This window comes from Otolemur garnettii, unplaced genomic scaffold (genome assembly GCF_000181295.1).
Source record: "Otolemur garnettii isolate 467f Iridium unplaced genomic scaffold, OtoGar3 scaffold00014, whole genome shotgun sequence".
NCBI classification, from domain to species: Eukaryota; Metazoa; Chordata; class Mammalia; order Primates; family Galagidae; genus Otolemur; species Otolemur garnettii.
The window spans coordinates 8,843,695-8,865,007 of NW_003852409.1; the positions used below are offsets into that span (position 1 = coordinate 8,843,695).

General features: G+C 35.4%; 2 protein-coding genes across 5 annotated transcripts in view; both read left to right on the forward strand.

Moving 5' to 3' along the window:
• Positions 1-16,185, forward strand: part of NIPSNAP3A (nipsnap homolog 3A) — a 20,444-nt gene extending 4,259 nt beyond the window's left edge. For 2 of the 4 annotated variants that reach the window (XM_003785195.3, XM_023510514.1), the window contains exons 3-6: positions 1,645-1,803; positions 3,352-3,501; positions 6,527-6,613; positions 6,703-7,144. In XM_003785195.3, the coding sequence (XP_003785243.1) occupies positions 1,645-1,803; positions 3,352-3,501; positions 6,527-6,613; positions 6,703-6,779 (473 nt within the window). In that variant the 3' untranslated portion in view covers positions 6,780-7,144. Of the gene's footprint in view, positions 1-1,644; positions 1,804-3,351; positions 3,502-6,526; positions 6,614-6,702; positions 7,145-9,262; positions 9,645-16,127 lie in introns of those variants that run through there. The other 2 variants (XM_012802412.2, XM_023510513.1) reach the window with 2 other exon arrangements.
• A 93-nt stretch (positions 16,186-16,278) lies between these two features.
• The window catches only part of LOC100964432 (protein NipSnap homolog 3A-like), an 11,118-nt gene continuing 6,083 nt past the window's right edge, over positions 16,279-21,313 (forward strand). Inside the window, exons 1-2 of the mRNA XM_003785196.3 lie at positions 16,279-16,445; positions 19,326-19,536. Of these exons, the coding sequence (XP_003785244.1) occupies positions 16,386-16,445; positions 19,326-19,536 (271 nt within the window). The 5' untranslated portion in view covers positions 16,279-16,385. The remainder of the gene's footprint in view (positions 16,446-19,325; positions 19,537-21,313) is intronic.

Genomic DNA, 21,313 nt, shown 5'->3' on the forward strand with positions numbered 1-21,313 from the left:
GGAGGTTGCTGTGAGTTGTGATGCCCCAGTACTCTACCCAGGGGGGACAGCTTGAGGCTCCTGTCTCAAAAAAAAAAAAAGACATAGTTCTTGGGCCTATATTACTGTAGATACAGGTTAAGTAAAACTTTTAAAAAGCAATAAATACCTAAAAAATAAATTGTGTGATTATTTTACCCAGAATTAAGGGTATACCCCCTAATAACCCAATTTGGTAAATTGGAAAACATGCAGTCTCATATGTGTATAGTATTAAATCCTAAAACTGTGAATTAGACCTTAATTCTGAGAAGAAAATTAGAATGGTTATAAAGATGATTTATGAAAAATTTAAAACAGTGATTATGAAAGTTTAGGAAATTTATAATCACAAATGGAAGGGAAAAAATATCATTTCTTGTTATTAAAGCAATGGCTGGATATCTGTATTTAAGCAGGAGTAGTTCAAACATTTAGGAGCTTTATGAAAATGGAGGTTGATAGGGGATGATGGCTAACTTTTAAGCCTCACCTAACTCTGAGATGTAATAATTCTGTTACTTTTAGAGACTACTTTTGTTTCATTGCTTTACCCCAAAGTTTCAAGGAATTCATTGTTATACTCTTCTAGGAAGGGATAGGAAAAAAATCAAGAGTTTTTCCCATATTAAAGTTTATCTACTCCTGGTTTAGTAAAGAAACGAAAACAAGTTAACAAGAATAGCCAGAACGTTTGTTACACCAGTGTCTATTCTTAACTGTCCTCATCAGGATTTGATGATATCCAAAGAACTTATAATCATTTCAGTTAGTATTTGGTTCAGACACAGTGATTTTCAACTTTCGCCCACCCCATGGGTTGCATGCTGATTTTATGAGGACTTACTTTGCTTATCTGTAGTATGGGTTATCGTGAAATGTATACAAGGATCTTTTTTTTTGCTGATCATTTTTTGTTAGTGTTTGTGAATTTAATGTGTGACCTAAGACAAGTCTTACTTATTTTTCCAATGTGTGGCAGAAAAGATAAAAGATTGGATATCCCTAGTAAAGTTTTCCCTATTATGATAAGCCCGATTAAAATATATTTTATGTTTTAGATATGGTACAAGTTGAATCACAGCCCATTAAAAATCTAATAAAGCCCTAATACCTCACTCAAACTGTAAAACAGATATTACATCCTTATCCCCAACATAAATCATATAAACTCGGACCATTAGTTTTATGAGGTGTCCTAAGCGTAAATATAGTGCTAGGCCTGTAAACTGGTAAATGTATATACCTGTTTGAGTAACTTAGAAAGAAGAGAAATAAGTTGTAGGGGAAAAGAATGATTAATAATAAGTAAAAGAACCAATACTATTTCTTGGAAAGCCATTTCTTTAAAGGAGAAGAAACTAAAAATACATTTTTGTTTTATTTACATTAAACTTGATTCAAGGTGTACTTTGACCTGTCCACTACTACTACCCACCAAAGCAAAATGATGTCTCTCTGACCCTGAGCACCGTGAGGGCAGATGTCACTTCTATTTATATTGGTATCTCCAAAGGCATAACACAGTGTTCTATATGAACATTTTTTGATTTGAATGAAATCCAAAGAAGTATAGGTGATTTTAAATTGAAAACTTTTATTTTTCTTAATTCTTTTCTCCCATAGATAATTTTGCTCATCGAACTAAAGTTCGGCAAGCCTTGGCCAAAGATAAGGAATGGCAAGAACAATTCCTTATTCCAAATTTGGCGCTCATTGACAAACAGGAAAGTGAGATTGCTTATCTGGTACCATGGTGTAAATTAGAAAAGCCTCCAAAAGAAGGTAAGTGCTTCCTTCATAATCATTTTGAGTTTTCATGAATAAAATACTAAAGATCTTAAGCAACAAAAACTAAAGTTCCACTGGAAGAAAATTAATCCTTTGTTTTATATAGAAATATAAAGTAATTATTGAGATAAAAATAAACTGGAGCTCTTAGCTGATCCTTTAAAAAAAAAAAAGAGCTTTAGATAATAAAGTGTTTTTCCAAATTTAGTTCTTAAAAATTTATAAAGCATAGCTGTGTTACAGATAAAGTTGACATAGTAAGGTTGAGAAGTTATGCATTGGGAGCAGGGAACATGTGGGTAAGTAAGGGATAATACATGATATTTTTTCATAATTTTAATTTAATACAAACTTTAAAATATAAAATAATCTTAAATCATTAAGTCCATCTTTTGATTATAAACTTGACTTTTTGGGGAAAACAGATTAACTGAAATTGCCAAGCTGTATTGTTGTGGTCTAACTTTGTGTCTTCCTCTTTCTTACTTCTCAGTTTGAAAATCATTCCTTAAGATTTGTCTTCCTGCTGATTTCACTTCTTCCTGACTTACAGAAACTCTTACCTCAATCCAGTTTTAATCAAAGGTCAGATTAGAAAAGCATAAACTAATTTAAATTTTATTTACCCCATTATCCCCAACTTTGTAGTGTGTTTTAGATTATAGGAAATTTAATAAGTCTTATTTGATCCATTTGGATCCTTGTTCACTAGATCGCCTGTCAGCTCTCAGCAGTATCTAAATAAACTCTTGAACAGTATAAAATCTTGGTTCTTTTCCTCTCTCTTGTTCATGATTCCTGGATAACTTTTGCCTGTTTTTCCTTGACCTCTCAAATTTACTTGTCTGATAGTGTTTTTTTCTCTCCACTGCCTCTATTTTTGTCCAGATACTTAAAGCAAGATATTTAGGCATTTACCTGGATGTTCAGGAAAAATAAAATCATCCCTGTAGGTTTGTTTTGTTTTGTTTTTCCTCTAAAACTCAGAGACATCACTTCAGTCCCATTGTTTGCTTTGCTGTTCCTGCTAGAAATGGAAATTTACGGGGGAAATTATACAAAGAAAATAGTGATGGAAATCAGAAAAAAAGAATGAAAATGTAGATTAGAAAGTTTTTCTTTTATTCATTGCTTTCCTAAAAGTATAGACACACACAGCTCAAAAATCCCACTTCATTATAAATTCTCAATATCAGTTTTAGTGACAAATTATAGATTGAAAATATTTCAGATACTACACTTGTTCTTATCCAAAAGGCTGAGGGCTGGTATTTCAGATAGTAATTTATACGTAGCTTCCAGTCCTTTTTCTTTGTCTTCTGTATGATTAAACTTAACAACTTCACCTTTAAACATGGGTAAGGACTTTTCTAAACATAAAAAAGCAAAGAAAAAGAATGCAAATATCGATATGCTTATATAACACATATACATGTGTTATTCTCCAAATATGTATATATAGATAATCCTACCATTGACAAACACGATTAGAAATTGCTTGAATGCCTTCTGTAAAATACTTGTTTTTTCTCCCTATTCTAGGAGTCTATGAACTGGCTACTTTTCATATGAAACCTGGTGGGCCAGCTCTGTGGGGTGATGCATTTAAAAGGGCAGTTCATACGCATGTTAATTTAGGCTACACAAAACTAATTGGTGTTTTCCACACAGAATATGGAGAGCTCAACAGAGGTATAGTGTTTCCATTTCTTTTATGAAATTGCTATGTATATTGGTAATTTAATAAGTTCCTTGGTTTAGTTTCACTCTCACTACATAACATATAATTTTTTTATTTATTGCCAAATTTTTAGGGTTTTCTGTAGTTTTGAGGGTTGAGAAAACCTGCTTTACTTCTGATTCATTTAGAATATTAACACCTTATGAAGCCCTTTTCAAATACTAAACTTCTCTTTTCCCAATATATCAAAACGATTAAATTTTTAAAACTAAAGGAACTTCAAGATAAAATCTTTTCCTTTCATTCATAATATTTTTTACCCTCAGAATATACTTTCATTGATTTTTTTAAATGCCATGTTTGGGGGTAGGGAGATTATTTCTGAATAAAAGAAGTAATATATATTTCTTATAAATATTAAAGCCCCCTCATAAAAAGTTACCCATTTTGTACTACGTATGTATATAGTGTGTGTGTATATATATATATATATATGGTAAATTTACATATATAAATTTATTTAATAAAACATGTATTTGGGATACTGAACTTTTAAAGTTGAAAGATATTACAATCTGAATTTTAGATTTTTTTGTGGAAAATTCTAAAAAAAATTGTAAAGTTTATCTGAAAGGATAAATGACTAAGACTAGCTAATAAACATTTGGAAGTCTTGTAATACCCAATTGTCCTTTTATTATTTCTACTTTATATCCAGTAGACATGTTAAACCTAATATACCCAAGACTAAGCCTCTGTGGTCTTTATGCAGACATTCAACTTCTAGTAATGTATCATAAGTAAAGAATCAGAATATACAAAAGTGTGTATGTTCAATTTGGAAAGTAAATGGAGAAGAAAAATTAATTATGAAAATGATTACATGCACATTTCACATCATATGCTAAAATAAAACAAAGATGGATTGTAGCTTTCAAAGACAATATATTTTAATTCATAGAATTGCAAAAACAAAAGCTAAATTATTTAGTAATATGTATTGGAACTGGATTTCTAAGCCAAAAAGTAAATGAAGAAATTATAAAGAAAAAAATCAAATGACAACTGTATTATACAAAGGCTGAAACTTTCTGCAAAACCAAAACCTCCATAAATGAAACATAAAAAGAAAACTTTGTAAAATGTAAAAGTAGACACACAGATGACTACTAAATATATTTTAAAGAAGATGCAAGTTAAAACAGTAATGAGATGCCATTTTTTTAATCTAATAAAGACATTATTATGTGAATATAGTATTAGATATAGGCCAGGAAAAAATAAATACTCTTATAATAAATACCCTGTATAGGGTTAATGTTAGGTTAATCTTTCCTCCCAAAATTTGACAATATAAATAAAAAGCCTTAATTATTTTTATCATTTCATTTTTGTCAGTATTATGTCTAGAAAATATACCTGGCTATATATGTGGGTAGGCATGTTATACAGACACAAAATTTGAAAGGATATAAAACGAATCATATTTGAATAAAGAGATTAAAAGTTTTTTAAGTCTCTATCATAACTGAACATACACAACTTTTATATGAAAAAACTACTGAAAATGTGTGAGCATACACTTTTTAATGTCAAAGTCATTCTCAGTATGCTAGGAAAATTGGGAATACGTGGAGTATAAATCAGTACATCATTTCTGTAGGACAGCATAAAATATATGCACTGTATCTTTATAAGTGTATACATATACATATTCTCTTACACATACATATATATATGATATGCTCTTTGGTTGTCTCAATTTAAATATTAGCAGTTAATATTAAGGAAATAACCCAGACAGCCTGGGTTTAAATCCCAGTTCCACTATTTACTAATGTTTTGACCTTGGGTAAGTTAAACTCATTGTGCCTTAGTTTTCTTCATCCATAAAACAGTGATAGGCATGACCTACCACCTAGATTACTGAGAGAAACAAATGAGTTAATACATGCAAAATGCTTCAAATCAGATTTGGTACATGGTGATCACCCAATAAGTGTCAGAAATAGTTATCATTGACATAGTTATTATTGTAGATATGTAGGTTTTCTCAAATGAAATTTCTGTCAACACTATTTACATTAAGGAAATGTTGTAAACAGCATGATTTGATCTTTTTTATATAATACACTTGTAAATCAAAAATAGATGTGCATGTGCATTTTACATATATATTTATATAAACATGTTTACATATGTTTATGTTTGTATAAATATATAAACATCAAAATACATATATATGTATGTATACTCATACAAACAAATCTAAGAGAAAATACACTAAAGAGTAATTATGTTTTTGGTATAGGAATGATTCTCATTTTCTCTTTTTGTCTATCTGCATTTTCCTGTTCTTTTAACATTATTACATTGTAATTGTAAAAAAACACAAACAATTATGTCCAAAAAGAACATTTATTCCAGCATTTTGTACAGTACTGAAATATAAGAAATCATCTAAATAGTCAACAATAAGGGGTTGTCATAAAAAGTTGCTATATCTGTAAGACGGAACTAAAATAGCCATTAAAAATTAATATTGCTATAGAGAATATTGTTAATTTTTTTAAATCTGTTACTATCTATAATATACAATTAGACCCTAATTTGGTTTACTCTTTTCTTTTAAAGGAAATACACTAAATAGTAACAGATGTTTTCTTTATGCAGTTAACATGCTACTTTTTTTCTTTGTCTCATGTAAATAGATTTTTATAATCTTGCTTTTTTTAATAAAGTAAATGTAAAACGAAGTCATGATAGTTAAGTCTTGTCTTGATTGATAAACAGCTTTTAGCTGTTTTATCAAGTAATTCCCTTTTCCAGTCCTTCTGTGGTTTTGTATCTATAAAATAAGTTTGGTTAATCAGTTTTATAAATTGCTTTGCCATATCTCTAATGCCTCTGAAATCTTATCACCAAAATACTTAGTTTTATCTTTTTGATACCACTGTTTTGAATTAAAGAATGTAAATGATTTTGATTCATTTTCCTGTTGTTTCCTATTCATTTATTTGCGGTTTATTTCTGCAGTTCATGTTCTTTGGTGGAATGAGAGTGCAGACAGGCGAGCAGCTGGGAGACATCAGTCTCATGAGGATCCCAGAGTTGTAGCAGCTGGTAAGCTATTTCACTAGGCATAGATTATTGTTAAAACAAATTTTATTAAATCAATAACCTGACATGCTTTTTATGAACTGTTTTTCTAGTTCGAGAAAGTGTTAACTTCCTAGGATTTCAGCAGAATATGCTTCTGATTCCTACATCATTTTCACCATTGAAATAGTTTTCTACTGAAGTAAAAAACATTTAACTAACTGCAATCAGATTTGTCTACTAATGGTGTTTAATTCTCCTAAGAGATTCTAACTTTTATTTTAAGGAGGTAGTAAGTTCATGTACTATGTCCTTGCATTTTGAAAGCTACATGCATCCTTTGTCACCACTTCAGGAAATAGTTCTATTCATTTTCCCCATGGCATTTCCACATCTATCATACATTCAAAATACTTGTCCCTACTTGACTGTTCATTTGTTTCAGAATATTTCTTCTCTATTCTGACAACACTTTATAGCATTTTCTTATATCCAAATAATGTTAAATTTTCATATTTGTGATGGTATTTTTAAATTATTAATATGTATTATCAACCCTTTCAATGTGTCTTTTCCTAGAATTTTTTTTTAGTTTTTTGACGTTTATTTTATAATGCCAAATGGGATTCATGAAAATATTAAAAATATTTTTTAGCTATGGAAAAGTATATTATCATTTGTGTCATCTATATTAACTTCAGTTTTCATATTAGTTTATTAGTCACTTACTTAGGAAATAATAGTACTAGGTCCTGGCATTAAAATTTTCAAAGACCCATTGGTTTATGTGCTGAAATGTCTTTATATATAATTAATTTCACTAATACAGTAGAACCTCTGGAAATTGACCACCTAAGGAAATGTAACAAACTGATCAACATAGGAAGGTGGTCAACATAAAGAACTAGGCCTCTGTACTAATAGGTACATTTGGTGCATTTCCAGGCTATGAAAATTAGGTCAACTAAAAGAGGTGGTCAGCATAGGGAGGTGGTCTGCTATGGAGGTTCCACTGTAATTTTTTTTAAAAAAAGCTTCTCGTATTTCTTATATCACTGACATGCTTCCCCCATATACAAGTCCATAAACCTTCCTCTCTCCTAAAGGACAGAAGACAAACACATATGGGACAAATACATACTGCTCATTGTATATTCAGAGCTGAAGTTCCAAGCTGAGGTATTTACCAAAGGGTGAAACAATCAGACTGAACTCCCAGTGATGCAGACAAACACAGGCGGCAGGAAAATCTATAACCAGGCAATGGAGGGAGAAGAAGATAGTAGAAATACAGCAGGTGTTAGAAAGCAAAGGGGCACATACCTATTACTTCAGCCAACCTCCCAGACCAAGCAGCACAGGAATAAGGGGTACAGAGCCACTAGCTGAGCTCTAACCAATGCATTCTTGGCAGCTGGGAATCAATAGAGCCTGAGAACTCAACCTCTTCCACAGCAGCACAGGGCCAGAGGCACTAAGCTGAGCAGTTCATAGAGTAAATAGTGATCACATGTCAGGGTGACACAGAGAGTTGGTTCCTGCCTCCTTCTCCCTGAAAACTTATAAAGACTACACTGGCCCGTGACCTAGCTTGGCTGAGAGGAAGGCAGAGAATTGGCTAGAAAATCCAAATCTCGGTCTGACTTTATGAAAGTGTACACATGTGAAGTCCCTTACCCTTCATTATTTCTCATTTGTAATATGGAGACTGAGAACAGATAACCTATTCAGATCCCCATGTTCTGATTAAAACCACTCTGCAGTAAGGCCTCCAATCTGAAGCTATTATTTCCCATGATCACCTCAAAAGCATAATTATCTAAATCTTCCCTGAACTTCCTCAGACTTTCCACCTATACTTCTCTGAAATAATGACTTGTGCATACGTTTTAAGTAAACACAGAACTCCTTTTTCCCATTTGTTACTGAGAAATTATATTTTTAAAACTTTAAGATCCAAATGATGTCCCTGGTTCTAATATTCTGGGAATTTAATGCAGAAAATTATCGCTGAATGAGTAATTCTAAGGGGCAATATTATAATGAAAATTATCTCATTTAATTATTATCAGCACTGTATGCAGTACTATTATTTTCACCAATCAACAAAGGTAAATGATGATCAGAGATGTTAAGAAGCTTGTCCAACATCACATAGGTAATAGCAGAACCAGAATTCAAATCCAGGTCTATATGCTGCAAACTCAAACTCTTTGCATATCTCATAGTATAGGAAAAACCCTCTGTAGACCCTTTCTCTATAGGTCTTAATTTTATGGAGTGAAATAATGTTATCTCTCCTAACCAAGCAAGTTAGCTTGTAAACACTGACTTGCGGACAATAGTGTAATGAGTATTTCTCTCTCAGTCAATTATATTCTGATCTCCCTGGCTACCTTTTCTATCAGTTTACAGAAAAATCAGTTTTCCAGTAAGTTCCTGTTAAGTGCATCTGGTATAACATCTCTCATGTTATGAAAGTCATACTGATGCCAGTCCCCATTCTAAGCACTTACTATAATAACCCTATGACATAGATACTATTGCTGTTCTCATTTTTAAGTTAAGTTGCTCAGAGAAGCAACATGCCAGCACAGATACATGAGTAGCAAGAAGCAGAACTGGGATTAAAATACAGATAATCTGATGCCAACATCAATATTATGACCACAGTGTTATCTTCGCTGGTCAGAAAGCCTGCAGCCCACCCATGAGGGCAGAGTTCCGGCCCTGGAAAATTCTTCCCAACTCCTCTGGCAATCAGCAGCCTCTTCCATAAAAGAGCCACAAACTGTTGCTTTGTGAGTTCAGCCTTTCACATGATAGGAGCTATTCATCCTGCTGGGCAGGTCTGTCTCTCTGGATTCTGTGAGAAGCCAACACTGAGGGTCACCTGTTACCTTACACATTTTTGACAGTGCCATGTTCCTCCCCCTAGCATTTTCATCAAGTCTTCTAATAAGAAAAAAATGACCAATACAACAAAAATTGGGCAAAGGTAGTAAACCAGGACTTTTAAAAAATAAAATGTAATAAAAAATAAAAAAGAAAATGATATGGCTTATGAAATTATGAAAAAATGTTCAATTCACAAAAAAACAGAAATGTAATTAAAATCAAGATACTTCTCACCCATAAGATAAGCAAGTAGTAAAGTCTTACAGTATTAAAATTAGCAAGAATGTGGAGAAAGGAGAAATTCCATTCACTGCTGGTATGTCTATAAATGAATACTTGAAAAATAAGATCTAATGAACTTGTTCAGTACTTCCACTTGCAGGTATGTGCAAGCAGATATGTACAAAGTTATTTTCTGAAGCATTATTTATAAAATAAACATGGAAAAAGTTAAATATCAATGGAGAAGGAATGAATAATTGGAACGATAAACTTTGATTACTAGAGAATAATTAAAATGATTGAACCATCTCTAAACTATTTTGTTAATTTGGCAAGTACTTAGCCTTTTTGAATGTCTTGTTTCCTGTTTTTTGTTTTATTTTATAAAATAGAAATATCAGCTTCACAAAGTGAAATGAGAGTAAGAAAAGATAAAATAAAAAACATAATATACATACAGCAGGTACATGATATAATAATTTTTTGTCTATGAAATTGGTATCACTAGTACTGTCTTAGAGAAAGAGATAATGGCCATGTGAGTTGAGAATAATAGATGTTTATTAAACTGATAATGATAGGGGCAGCTAAATAGAAATGAAGAAAGAATCAAATAAGGGTCTCAGTAAAGCTCTCATTTAAGAAGTATTCTTAAAAAAAAAAAAGACACTAGTAACTTGTATTGCCCAATATGTACCTTACTCCAGGAAACACAGCAACTCAGAAACAACTGATTTTCAATGAAAAAAATTATAAAATAGGAATTGTATTGAGGCAGCCTCTGAAGTTATGATTTTCATCAACTTGTTTTCAGTTTTTAATTTTGTTTTAAGTGGAAGGAGCTGCAGATGATTTCAGAGGAGTAGAAAAACTAAGTGCTATATTTATTAATACTTGGTATCTTTTATATGAGAGGAAAATAATTTTGGAAATGAAACCTACTTCTAGTAGCACTATTAAGCTATCTTGAAAAGTTAACTTAGAATGTTTTTCAAAAATAATTTTATTCCATGTAGTTCTGAGTTTCCGTAAATTATATGTCTATCAGCCTTCATAAAAGATGGGCTTGGCACCTGTATCCCAGTGGTTAGAGCACCAGCCACATACACCAAAGATAGTGGGTTTGACCTCAGCCAAGGCCAGCTAAAACAACGATGAGAACCGCAACAAAAAATAGCTGGGCATTGTGGCAGGTGCCTGTAGTCCCAGCTACTTGGGAGGCTGAGGCAAGAGAATCACTTGAGCCCAAGAGTTGGAGGTTGCTGTGAGCTGTGACACCACAGCACTCTACCAAAGGTGACAGAGTGAGACTCTTGTCTCAAAGAAAAAAAGAGGAACATTTGAAAAGTACATTTGGGAAAATCCTAGGAAGTATCCTAAAGGACCTAATTAAGAGGCAAAAGAGAAAATAGGCCCCTCTTATTTGGACACAACCTACATGTCCCTTGCATTAATGTTTCAATCCCTCAAAATAATATTTAAAATAAATTATAAATGTTCTATAAAAGCAATCAGTAAGGGCCAAGTAAAGCTAAAATAGGTTAAAAAATAAATTCCTCAGTTAGCAGGTATCTGGGACTAATTATGGGGGTGAAGAGAAATAAATCCATTGGAGAGCACTGTATAATGAAATGGGTGTTGGAAGAGAAACACATAGAAAAAAAGTCACAAAGTGCATAAATGCATTAAGCTAGAAGGAGTCTCAACTTACACCTAGGAGAAAGCCATATTTAATAATGAAAATCTAAAATAGCAAAGAGTTCAGAACTTTCCCCATAACATTTCTCTCCAACTCCAGGGATTGTTCAAAGGTAGTCAAGGCTCATTTTAGGAAATAATTGCGTTAAATTAATGACATGTTCTTAAATGTCATTGGTACTAAAATTCACATTTTAATTCCAAACCTAAAGTAAGCCAATTCTTTTATTATATCTAAGAAGGATGTAATGTATATATATTAAACTATTCTGTTTATGTTTTAATGATTATTTTATGTGTATTAATAAAAGTATTGTTACATGTATTAATAAAATAACATTAGATAAAATTGTACTATATTTAAATATTTAACTGTTCATAAATCTTTCCTGCCACGTATTCTAACAAGGATAGCAGCAAAGAAGCAGATACAGAAATCCCAGACAAGTTCAAGACAAGGCATGCAGTGGTTGTGTTTCCCTCCCTAAAGCATTTTATTCAATGTTCAATGTACAACAGGCACTTAACATATGTTAGGTTATGTGAGTTCTCTTTTTAACAAAATTGAATGAAAGTTGATTTTTTATTACCAATTACATATATTAATATAATAATTATGATAATAGAGCAACCCACAAAAATTATATTAACTCACCTTAAATGGATTTTTTCTCCAATACATAATCCATTATCACAAAGAAAAAACCAAAACTGTGAATGAAGTTACCTTCACTCTAAATTCCTATTGCTTAAATTATGAGAACTCAAAAAATAACAAAAAGATACATATGCAGACACCTAATGAAGGAAAAGTTAGTCTATACCACCATCTAGTGGCCACAGAATATAGCACTAAAAAGAGTACGCACTTAAAAAAAAAAAAAAGGACTTAGCCAGGAATGTAGTACCAGAATATGAACAACCAGAGTTTACAGTACAGCAGCCACCCTCCTCAGTTGGGCCAGCATAGGACCCACCACTCTACCTTCTGCACATTTGTTGAAGCCTGAGATTTGGACAAAACCAAGCAGGCACACCATCAAGTAGATTGTTCCCTTTGCCCAGGTGTATGTAATTCTGCTGCCCTTCAGCTAAATCCTATTTGTTATGGAAAGTAAAAAGTCATTTTAATATTCATTAGATAAGATGAACAATACTGAAAAATTAGGCAATAAAACCTCATGTACTCTATTATGAGTATAAATTTGTACAACAGTTTGGCACTATTTAATAAACATGAATATGTATATAGCATGTGACATAGCATTTCCATTCTTGGGTATATATTCCAAAACCAAAAGTTTGGGGAGTCTATGGTTAGAATTCAGAGGGTCTGGAAAGTTTGATTGGTAAAAGTTATATTGTTATTAGCACCAATGTCTAACTGAAATTAAGAATTTCCTTTGTTTATGAAAGAAAGCAACAAACCACAACATTCACAATATTATTAACAGGACCTGTGACTTCTTAGGAACTCAAACTTATCAATAACAAAAAATAACCCCATTAAAAAATAGGCAAAAGACATTAGCAAACATTTTTCAAAAGAAGACATATAAATGAAAAAATCCTCAACATTACTAATTATCAGGGAAATGTAAACTAAAACCACAGTACAATACCACTTTATATCAGTCAGAATAATTATTATTAAAAATAAAAAAAAAAACTCTGATATTGGTGAAGATGCAGAGAAAAGTGAATGCTTATACACTGTTGATGGGAATATATATACAACCTCTATGGAAAACCATATGGAATTTTCTCAAATAACTAAAAATAGAATTGCCATTCATCTAATATTCCCAATACTGGGTACCACCCAAAGAAAAAGAAATAATTATATCAAAAATATGCCTACACGCTTATGTTTATCATAGTGATACCGGACTTTTGATACTGGATTTCCAGGCTCTTGGTCTCAACAATTCAGTGAATGAATCGACAGACCACAGTATCAACAGTAGTTAGGTTTTATTCAACAAATGTTACAGCTCTCACAAAGAGCTAAACCTTACAGAGCAGGATCAGCAGTAATATAGGTTTTATACAAGTGTCACAGCTCTTACAAAGAGCCAAACTTCCTTGCAGAGCAGGATACAAGTGTTACAGCTCTTGCTCTTCTGCGCTCTCTCCCTCAGAGGACTGATGATCTGTGCTTGGGCTCTCTGCTTAGGGGCTTACATAGGGGCAGTTGTCCAGTGAGCTTTCAGGTCCTGAAAACAGACCAATCAGGAGCAGGTTGGAAAATGGCCCAATCAGGGATGCACTGGAGGAATCGCCAGTGTTTTCCCCTGCTAGTATCCGGTTCCTTTGGCCACTAGAGCCTCTATTGGAGAAGGGAAGCTCCCCTTGCTTGCCTACCCTCCAGCCTGCTCCAGCCTGCTCCAGCCTGCTCCAGCCTACTGGTTCCTCTGCCGGCTGCTGCCACCAACACCGCCAAGATGGAGGCAGTAGGTCCTCCAGCCCTGCTCGGCTGAGCTGGCTGGGGCACCACCTGTCCAGTATCAACAGCACTATTCACAGTAGCAAAATTATGGAATCAGCTTAGCTATCCATATTAAAGAAAATGTGACGTGTGTATACACGTGTGCACACACACATGGAATACTACTTAGCCATAAAAAAGAATGAAATCATGTCTTTTGTAGTATCCTGGTTGAAAGTGGAGGCCATGATCATAAGTGAAATAACTCAGAAACAGAAAGTTAAATGCAGCATGTTCTTACTTATAAATGGGAACTAAATAATTTGTACACATGATCATCAAGAATGGAATAACAGACATTGAAGATTCAGAAGGGTGGGACAGCCAGAGGGGGATGAGGGATGAAAAATTACTTAATGGGCTATAATTAGTACACTATTGGGGTTATGGTTATGCCATCTATACATGTCATGAAGCTGAATTTGTACAACCTAAATCTACTAAAAGATGCAAAACCATAGTGAATCAAAGCACCAGTCAAATGAATTATGCCTGTACACACTTTTGTACCTAAAAAAATATTCTTGTTACTGATACCAGACTTTCAAGTTCTTGGTCTCGGTGATTTGAAGAATAAATCTACAGACCACAGATCAGTGGCAAGACAGAATTTATTTACAGAAAAAGAATACAAAACACTAAAGTTTCTAGTAGGAAGAGAAAACCCAAGTCGGAATAGAAAAGCTCTCTCCGTTTTTCTCTCTTCCCATCTTTCTCTGTCTAGCAGTACATGTAGGAACATGGGTTCCTTCTATATGAGGCCAGGAAATGAATAGAAACAGTCTCTTCCACTAGGGCAAGGTGAATGAATATACTAATGAATGGACACTGTCCATTCTTGGAACTGAGGCCTAGAAAACTTACATGAAATTGACCTAGGCATAGGAAATGGCAGTTCCCTATTTAGTTGTAAGTGTAAAGGGGAAGGAGACACTAAGGTGCGGGTGTCTCCCCAGCAGTTGTCCAGTCCCTTTGGCTACTGGAGCCTCTGTTGGGGAGGGAGGCTCCCCCCCACCCCTTGTCTAAGCTCCAGCCGGCTGCTTCCTCTGCCAGCTGCCACCGCACCAACACAGCTAAGGGGAAGGCGGGGGTCCTCCAGCCCAGCTGGGCTGAGCAGGCTGGGGCGCCACCTGTCCTGTATCATTACCTTCTTAGGTATGCAGTCTGTCTATCTAATCTAAAATAACTACCCAGCTACTCTGTATCACATAATAGCCTATTTTAATAATCCAATTTGGGGTATGATTTATCTACCTTACGACTACCTGTCCTTTGAACTTATCATAAGCTCAGTATATGCAGCAAGAGTTTTCAAAATACTTACCCTATGTATCTTCAAGGCAGTTTGGTAGTTTGTGCAAAAAAAGGAAAAGAAAAAACATCACAGAAAAACATTCTTTTCAATGCTGTTTAAAAGCTCTCTTCTACCACAAATCTAAAACTACCTTAAAGATCATGTATCTTTTTTAAATAAATTGTTGACCAAGTGTGATAGGTCACATCTGTAAGGCAGGAGGACTGCTTGAGCCCAGGAGTTGGAGACCAGCCTGAGCAATAGCAAGACTCAGGATCTACAAAAAATACAAAAATTAGCTAAGCATAGTTTGGCACACACCTGTAGTCCCAGCTATTCAGGAAGCTGAGACAGAAGCCATCATTTGAGCCCAGGAGTTTGAGGTTGTAGTTAGCTATCATGATGCCACTGCACTCCATCCTGGGGAACAGATTGAGACCCTTTCTCAATCGCTCAATAAAACTGATATAATATGGCAAGACTATGTCTAAAGAAAAAACAAAATAAGAGAAATAGTACATCTTACCAGCTGGCTTCAAACCCTGACTGTGCCACTTAGCAGTAGAGAACCTATGAAAGTATTTACCTATCAGAACTTCACTTTTCTCATTAACAAAACAGAAACAAAACTTAACTCATGGAGTTTCCGGGATATAGGAGATTTGCTTAGGCACCCAGCGGCACACTTTCCCTCTCAAGCTGTAGCCATGAATTTTATTTCTCACTATTTGTAAGCATCTTCCTCTTGGATGTTTCTGCTGGCTGGATTCAGTTAATGAAAAAGCTTTAAAGATGATCAAGTCAGGGGGTAGAAAAAGTTTGAATCCTTAATTCACCACGTACTAAAGAGCTGCCTGTCACTAGGAAAATCCACTTTAGATTCTTAAGGAACAAGAAACAAAATCTGTGCTTAATACAATACTTGTACATGTCTACAGTCATCCATAGGTTCCTCTGACGTCTGAGCAAGAACGTTTGGGGAAACGGAGACCAAGGGTCACCCCGGCACAGACAGACACCCCCCTGACCGGCCCGCCCCTTTGCGCCCGAGTCAGAGGCGGAGCCCTCCTCGCTGAGCCCGCCCCGCCTGCGGCAGCCAGTTGTCCCCTCGCCGCTCGTTCCGTCGGGAAGTCACCAGAAGAGAAGCCTCCGAAAGGACTGGGCTGACTGCCTTGCTCAGCATCCGAAGCCACGCCATGCTCGCCCTCAGAAGCGGCCTGACTAGGGCGCTGGCGGTGAAGACGCCGGTGCCTCAGGTACTGGCCGCGGGGTCGCGCCTGACCCCCTAGCAGTGGGAGAGGGCGGGGCACCTGGGCGAACGTGGGAGTCGCGCGCATGCGCTCACCCACCCCGCCCCGCGCTTGCGCCTTCACGCGCAGAGACCCGGAATACCGCGCTCCCCGCAGGTGCAGTGCGAGCTTTACCCGTCTGCGCCAGGGGCCAGGGGACGCGCGAGAGGAAGACTGGCCAGCCTGGTTCGCCTCCCGACCCAGTGACGGGCTGCCTCGGACAGGGGACTTTTCTGGTCTGGAAGCCAGGCGGCCCCCAGGACACCCCTGAGGGTGACAATCGCAGCTTCGGGGAGCGCTGGCCCAGTTGTCGCCTGGCATTGTCGGGCCTCTTGTTTAGGGTGACCAGACGTCCCGCTTTTGGCGAGAAAGTCCCGTTTTTCAATAATTTGTCCTGCGTCCCGCGGCGTTTTAAAAAAGTCCCGATTTTTGGAAAGAATGTACGAACGGGCGGGAGAACAAGAAGGGAATATACGGTTTTCGGCTGCCATGTGGCTATTTTGCCAGAATATGAGTTTTATATTATTTTTGTTAACTTTATAATATTAAACTATAATAATAACAAATGATTGCTGAGACGGGATTATCGAGAACTGCTTATTAAAGTTTGCATTGTTGTCAGGCCCTGCCCTGTCCTGCCCAGCCCCCTTGCCTGGGGGGGGGACCGCCATGTTGTCCTGCCTTACCGAGGTTAAAATTTGGTCACCCTACTCTTGTTGATTTGTGGCTGTTGATTACAGGCCACCATACCCTCCATATTTTTGGTTCACATGGGGAAAAGTCCACCAACCATTTACGGCAGAACCGGCCTCCTCCTATGAAATACATAGCTTCCCCCGGCATATTCTGGAGAACCCAGGAATCGGCCCAGGGACCTGGAGGGTTGGACCCTCTTCAACCACTGGCGTTTGATGCGGTCAGCCCCCCTCTACCCCCGAGACAGGCAGGATCTGGAACCCCATAGCCAACGTGATAAATCTCAATGTTAGATGTGAAAAGTACCAAACAGCTTGTGACTCAGCCTTAGCTGTCACATATTGGCCTATTCTGTGATTCTAACCCAGAAATGTTTTCCTTGCACTGTTGAGGCGTTTACTCTTTTCTCAAAGGGCAGAATAGGAAGGAGGTTAACCAATTCCAGAGGCAGACCTGGTGTACACTAAAGAGAGAGTTGTGTCCATTCACCCTAGATTAACAGTTCAGTCTTTGACTTGAGAGTCTCACTGAGGGCACAGCCAAAAATTAATTCCCTACAGCGTTATTCTGATGAGTGTTTTTTAAATGTCTAAGATTGTGGATGTCGTTGCTGGTGAGAATGAGCCCCAACTTGGAGTCAAGGGACCATGAAGCACTCATGATTTGTACACCAGTAATTGTTCTGCAATGAAAATCACTACCCCCACCCAGCCACCCACATGGCTCTCACCACAGTTAACCTTTCCTGAGCTTCTCAATTGTATATTTCTCCTGAGAAAGACAATAAAAAAATGTATGCATTTGAACACTTGTTTGTGCTCTGTGAAAGTTCCACAGACCAGGATGAAATCACTTTGCCACACTCCGACAAATTAGGGTTAGGAAGGTGGGAAGGATAGGAGGCTTCATGCTTCGGTGTCTGACATAAGAACTGTTTGCTAGGACTTTCTAAGTTGGGTTTTTTTAAATGGCATTCTGTTAGATTTTGGTCAACTTGACCTTACACACTTGGGCAAGAAGAATATAAATCAGAATGTACATAAATAGAATGAACTCAGACAATTATAATTAAGACATCACAAGAGATAAATGTGTGTGAATTTTATATGGATAATCAAAAATATGTCAGTGAAAAGAGTCTACCAAAACTGTTCTAATAGATAATTCTGGTTACTCAAGTTGGAGAAGTTGTCACATGCTAAACAAACCTAAAGATGGATTTGTAACTGGAATGGCACAAGAGCATGTCTGTGTATATACACATGCGTGTTTATATATATACACATATGTATATATTCATGTGCATAGACATACAAACCGAGCATAATTTCCAGCGGAGTATTTTGCTACTGATTTCCTTAAGTTCACTCATGCTCAGAGGACCAAATTAGGACAGAAATTTACATAGTGAACATATAACTATTACAAAGGGAAGTAATAGTTCTTAAAGGATATTTTGACCAACTTGCTGTCATTGGGTACAATAAATATTCTTCACATTGCATCTGTAATCAGAAATAGTGATTCAGACAATTCTGACTTGTTCTCTTCTCCATTTTCAAAATTCATAACAGTCTACCCCCATATTACAGTGCAATTGGATATGTCATAGCTTACTTTTGTATTAGTTATATCCAGTCCTGTTTTTGACTAGTGGTCTTCACTGGATTTGGGAAATACTTTGACTTGAATAGCCACTTCCATTTTTTTAGAAACTTAAAAAAGACTTTTTTGCTAGTAAACATAATCTTCATGAGGCCTGCCAAAAGATGTGCATAATTTATAAAGTTCTTAATACATGCAGTATTGACTAAGATGGAATATTGGCTAAATAAGGGAAACCTCATTGTAAATTTATGAGAATTCTAATAGTAGTTCTTGGGAAAACGAGTTTCATGAAGATCCCAGTGCTGACTTATGATCACCTTCTCCTTAAAAAATGGATAGAGCCAGGCATTCAGCATACTTAAAAACAGTTATCTTTTTGGACATCTCTATATAAACAAACGTTGGTAGAGAGTTGGCAATACAAGTACCAACGTGGATTATGAGTCTACTGAATGTCCCTTGCACCAGGCTCAGGTTTGGTTGTTATACAATATAATGAATCCTACCTTACCAAAGTACTTAAATTTGCCTTTTCTTCTTCAGATGTGCTCATCTTTTGCTACAGGCCCCAGACAATTTGATGGAACATTTTATGAATTTCGTACTTACTGCCTTAAGCCTTCAAAAATGAATGAGTTCATGGAAAGTATTAAGAAAAACATTCATCTTCGGACAGCTCACTCTGAATTGGTTGGATTCTGGAGTGTTGAATTTGGTGGCAGAGTGAACAAAGTGTTTCATATTTGGAAGTATGGTATGAGTCATCCAGTTTAAATGTTCAGTACGGATTTTCATTCTGTTAGATGTTATATGAGACTTAGTTCTTGGATCTGTGTTGCTAGGTTAAGGAATATTTTTAAAAAACAATACCAAAAAGTTAATTCAGTGATCATTCTTTCTAGTGGTATGCCTCTAACAATCCCTTGCTTAAAGTCCTATGTATTGTGAATGGGAAAATGTTAAGTCACATACATCAAATCATAAAATTGTAAACTAGACTTTAATTCTCCGAAAAATTTTAGAATATTTTGTTGTAAAGATGGTTTATGAAAAATTTAAAACAGTAATTACAGAAGTCCAAGAGGCTTGGGATCACAAATGGAAAGGAAAAATAATCTTTTCTTAACATTAAAGCTATGACTGGATATCAGTATTTTAGCAGAAATAATTCAAACATTTAGTGGCTTTATGAAAATGGAGATTTATAGGAGATTATGTATATTTTTTAAGACTTACCTAACTCTGAGGTTTAATAATTATGTTATGTTTAGAGACCACTTTCCTTTCATTTCTATACCCCCAGGGTTTTGAGTCATTCACTGTCATAGTACTCTCCCTAGGCAAAGAAAAAGAAATCAGAGAGAATTTTTCCCATATTAAAGCTTATCCAACCCTGGTTTACAAGAATTACCAGTATCTGTTCTTAACCATCCACATCAGGACTTGATGATATCTTAAGAACTTTTAATAATTTCATTTAGTGTTTAATAATGTGCTCAAAGTTAATGGTCATAAGTAACAATATGAAAAGTGTTCCTTCTGTACTTAACATGGACTTTCTTTAGTTTTTCCCTGTTATAATAAAGTAAGCCCCATTAAAACATAATTGATGTTTTAGATATAGCACAAGTTGAATCATGTACTATTTAAAAAACTACTAATAAGTTCTTGTAACTCACTTAAAGATTTAGATAGGTATTATTCCTTATCCCCAACATAAATCATATAAAATCTTTTTTCCATTAGTGATATGAGGCCCTAATAATAAATATAGTATAACTGTCTCTCTGTATTTATAGGGGATTGGTTACCCCATCCCACTCCTACCCACTCACCCCGCTACCCCTCTACCCTGTGAGTACCAAAATCAACACAAGTGCCTTCCATAAAATGGTGTAGTATTTGTGTAGAACCTACACACATCTCATATGCTTTACATCACTTCTAGATTATGTATAATACCTACTGCAATGTATATGCTATGGAAATCATTGTTACATTGTATTTTTTGTATTATTTTTATTGTATATATTTTTTAATATTTTTGATCTGCAATCAGATGAATCCACAGATACAAAGGGCTGACCATACAGGGTACTTACATTGGTAAATACAATGCTTGTTTGGGTAACTTAGAAACAAGTTGTAGGGAAAAAGAATGACTAACAAATAAAAGAATAACCACTATTCCTTTAGGAGCTGTTTGTTCAAAGAAGAACAGGCTTTAAAAATGCATCTTAATTTCATGTGTGTTAAATTTGATTCAAAGTATACTTTGACCTGATCATCCAACACTGCCACCACCACCAAGGAAAAGAGTCTTTCTCTAAACTAGCATTATATATCAAATGCTTCAATTAATTAATAAGAATAGTTTACAAATACTGAGTACTAACTAAGATGCATCCTCACAACAACCCTGGAGGGAGGTGTTAGCTTATTATCTCCATTTCACAGACTAAGAAAATGAGATACAGAAAGATACAAAACTAACCTAATTCACACAACTGCCTCCTAATGTGGTAGAGCCT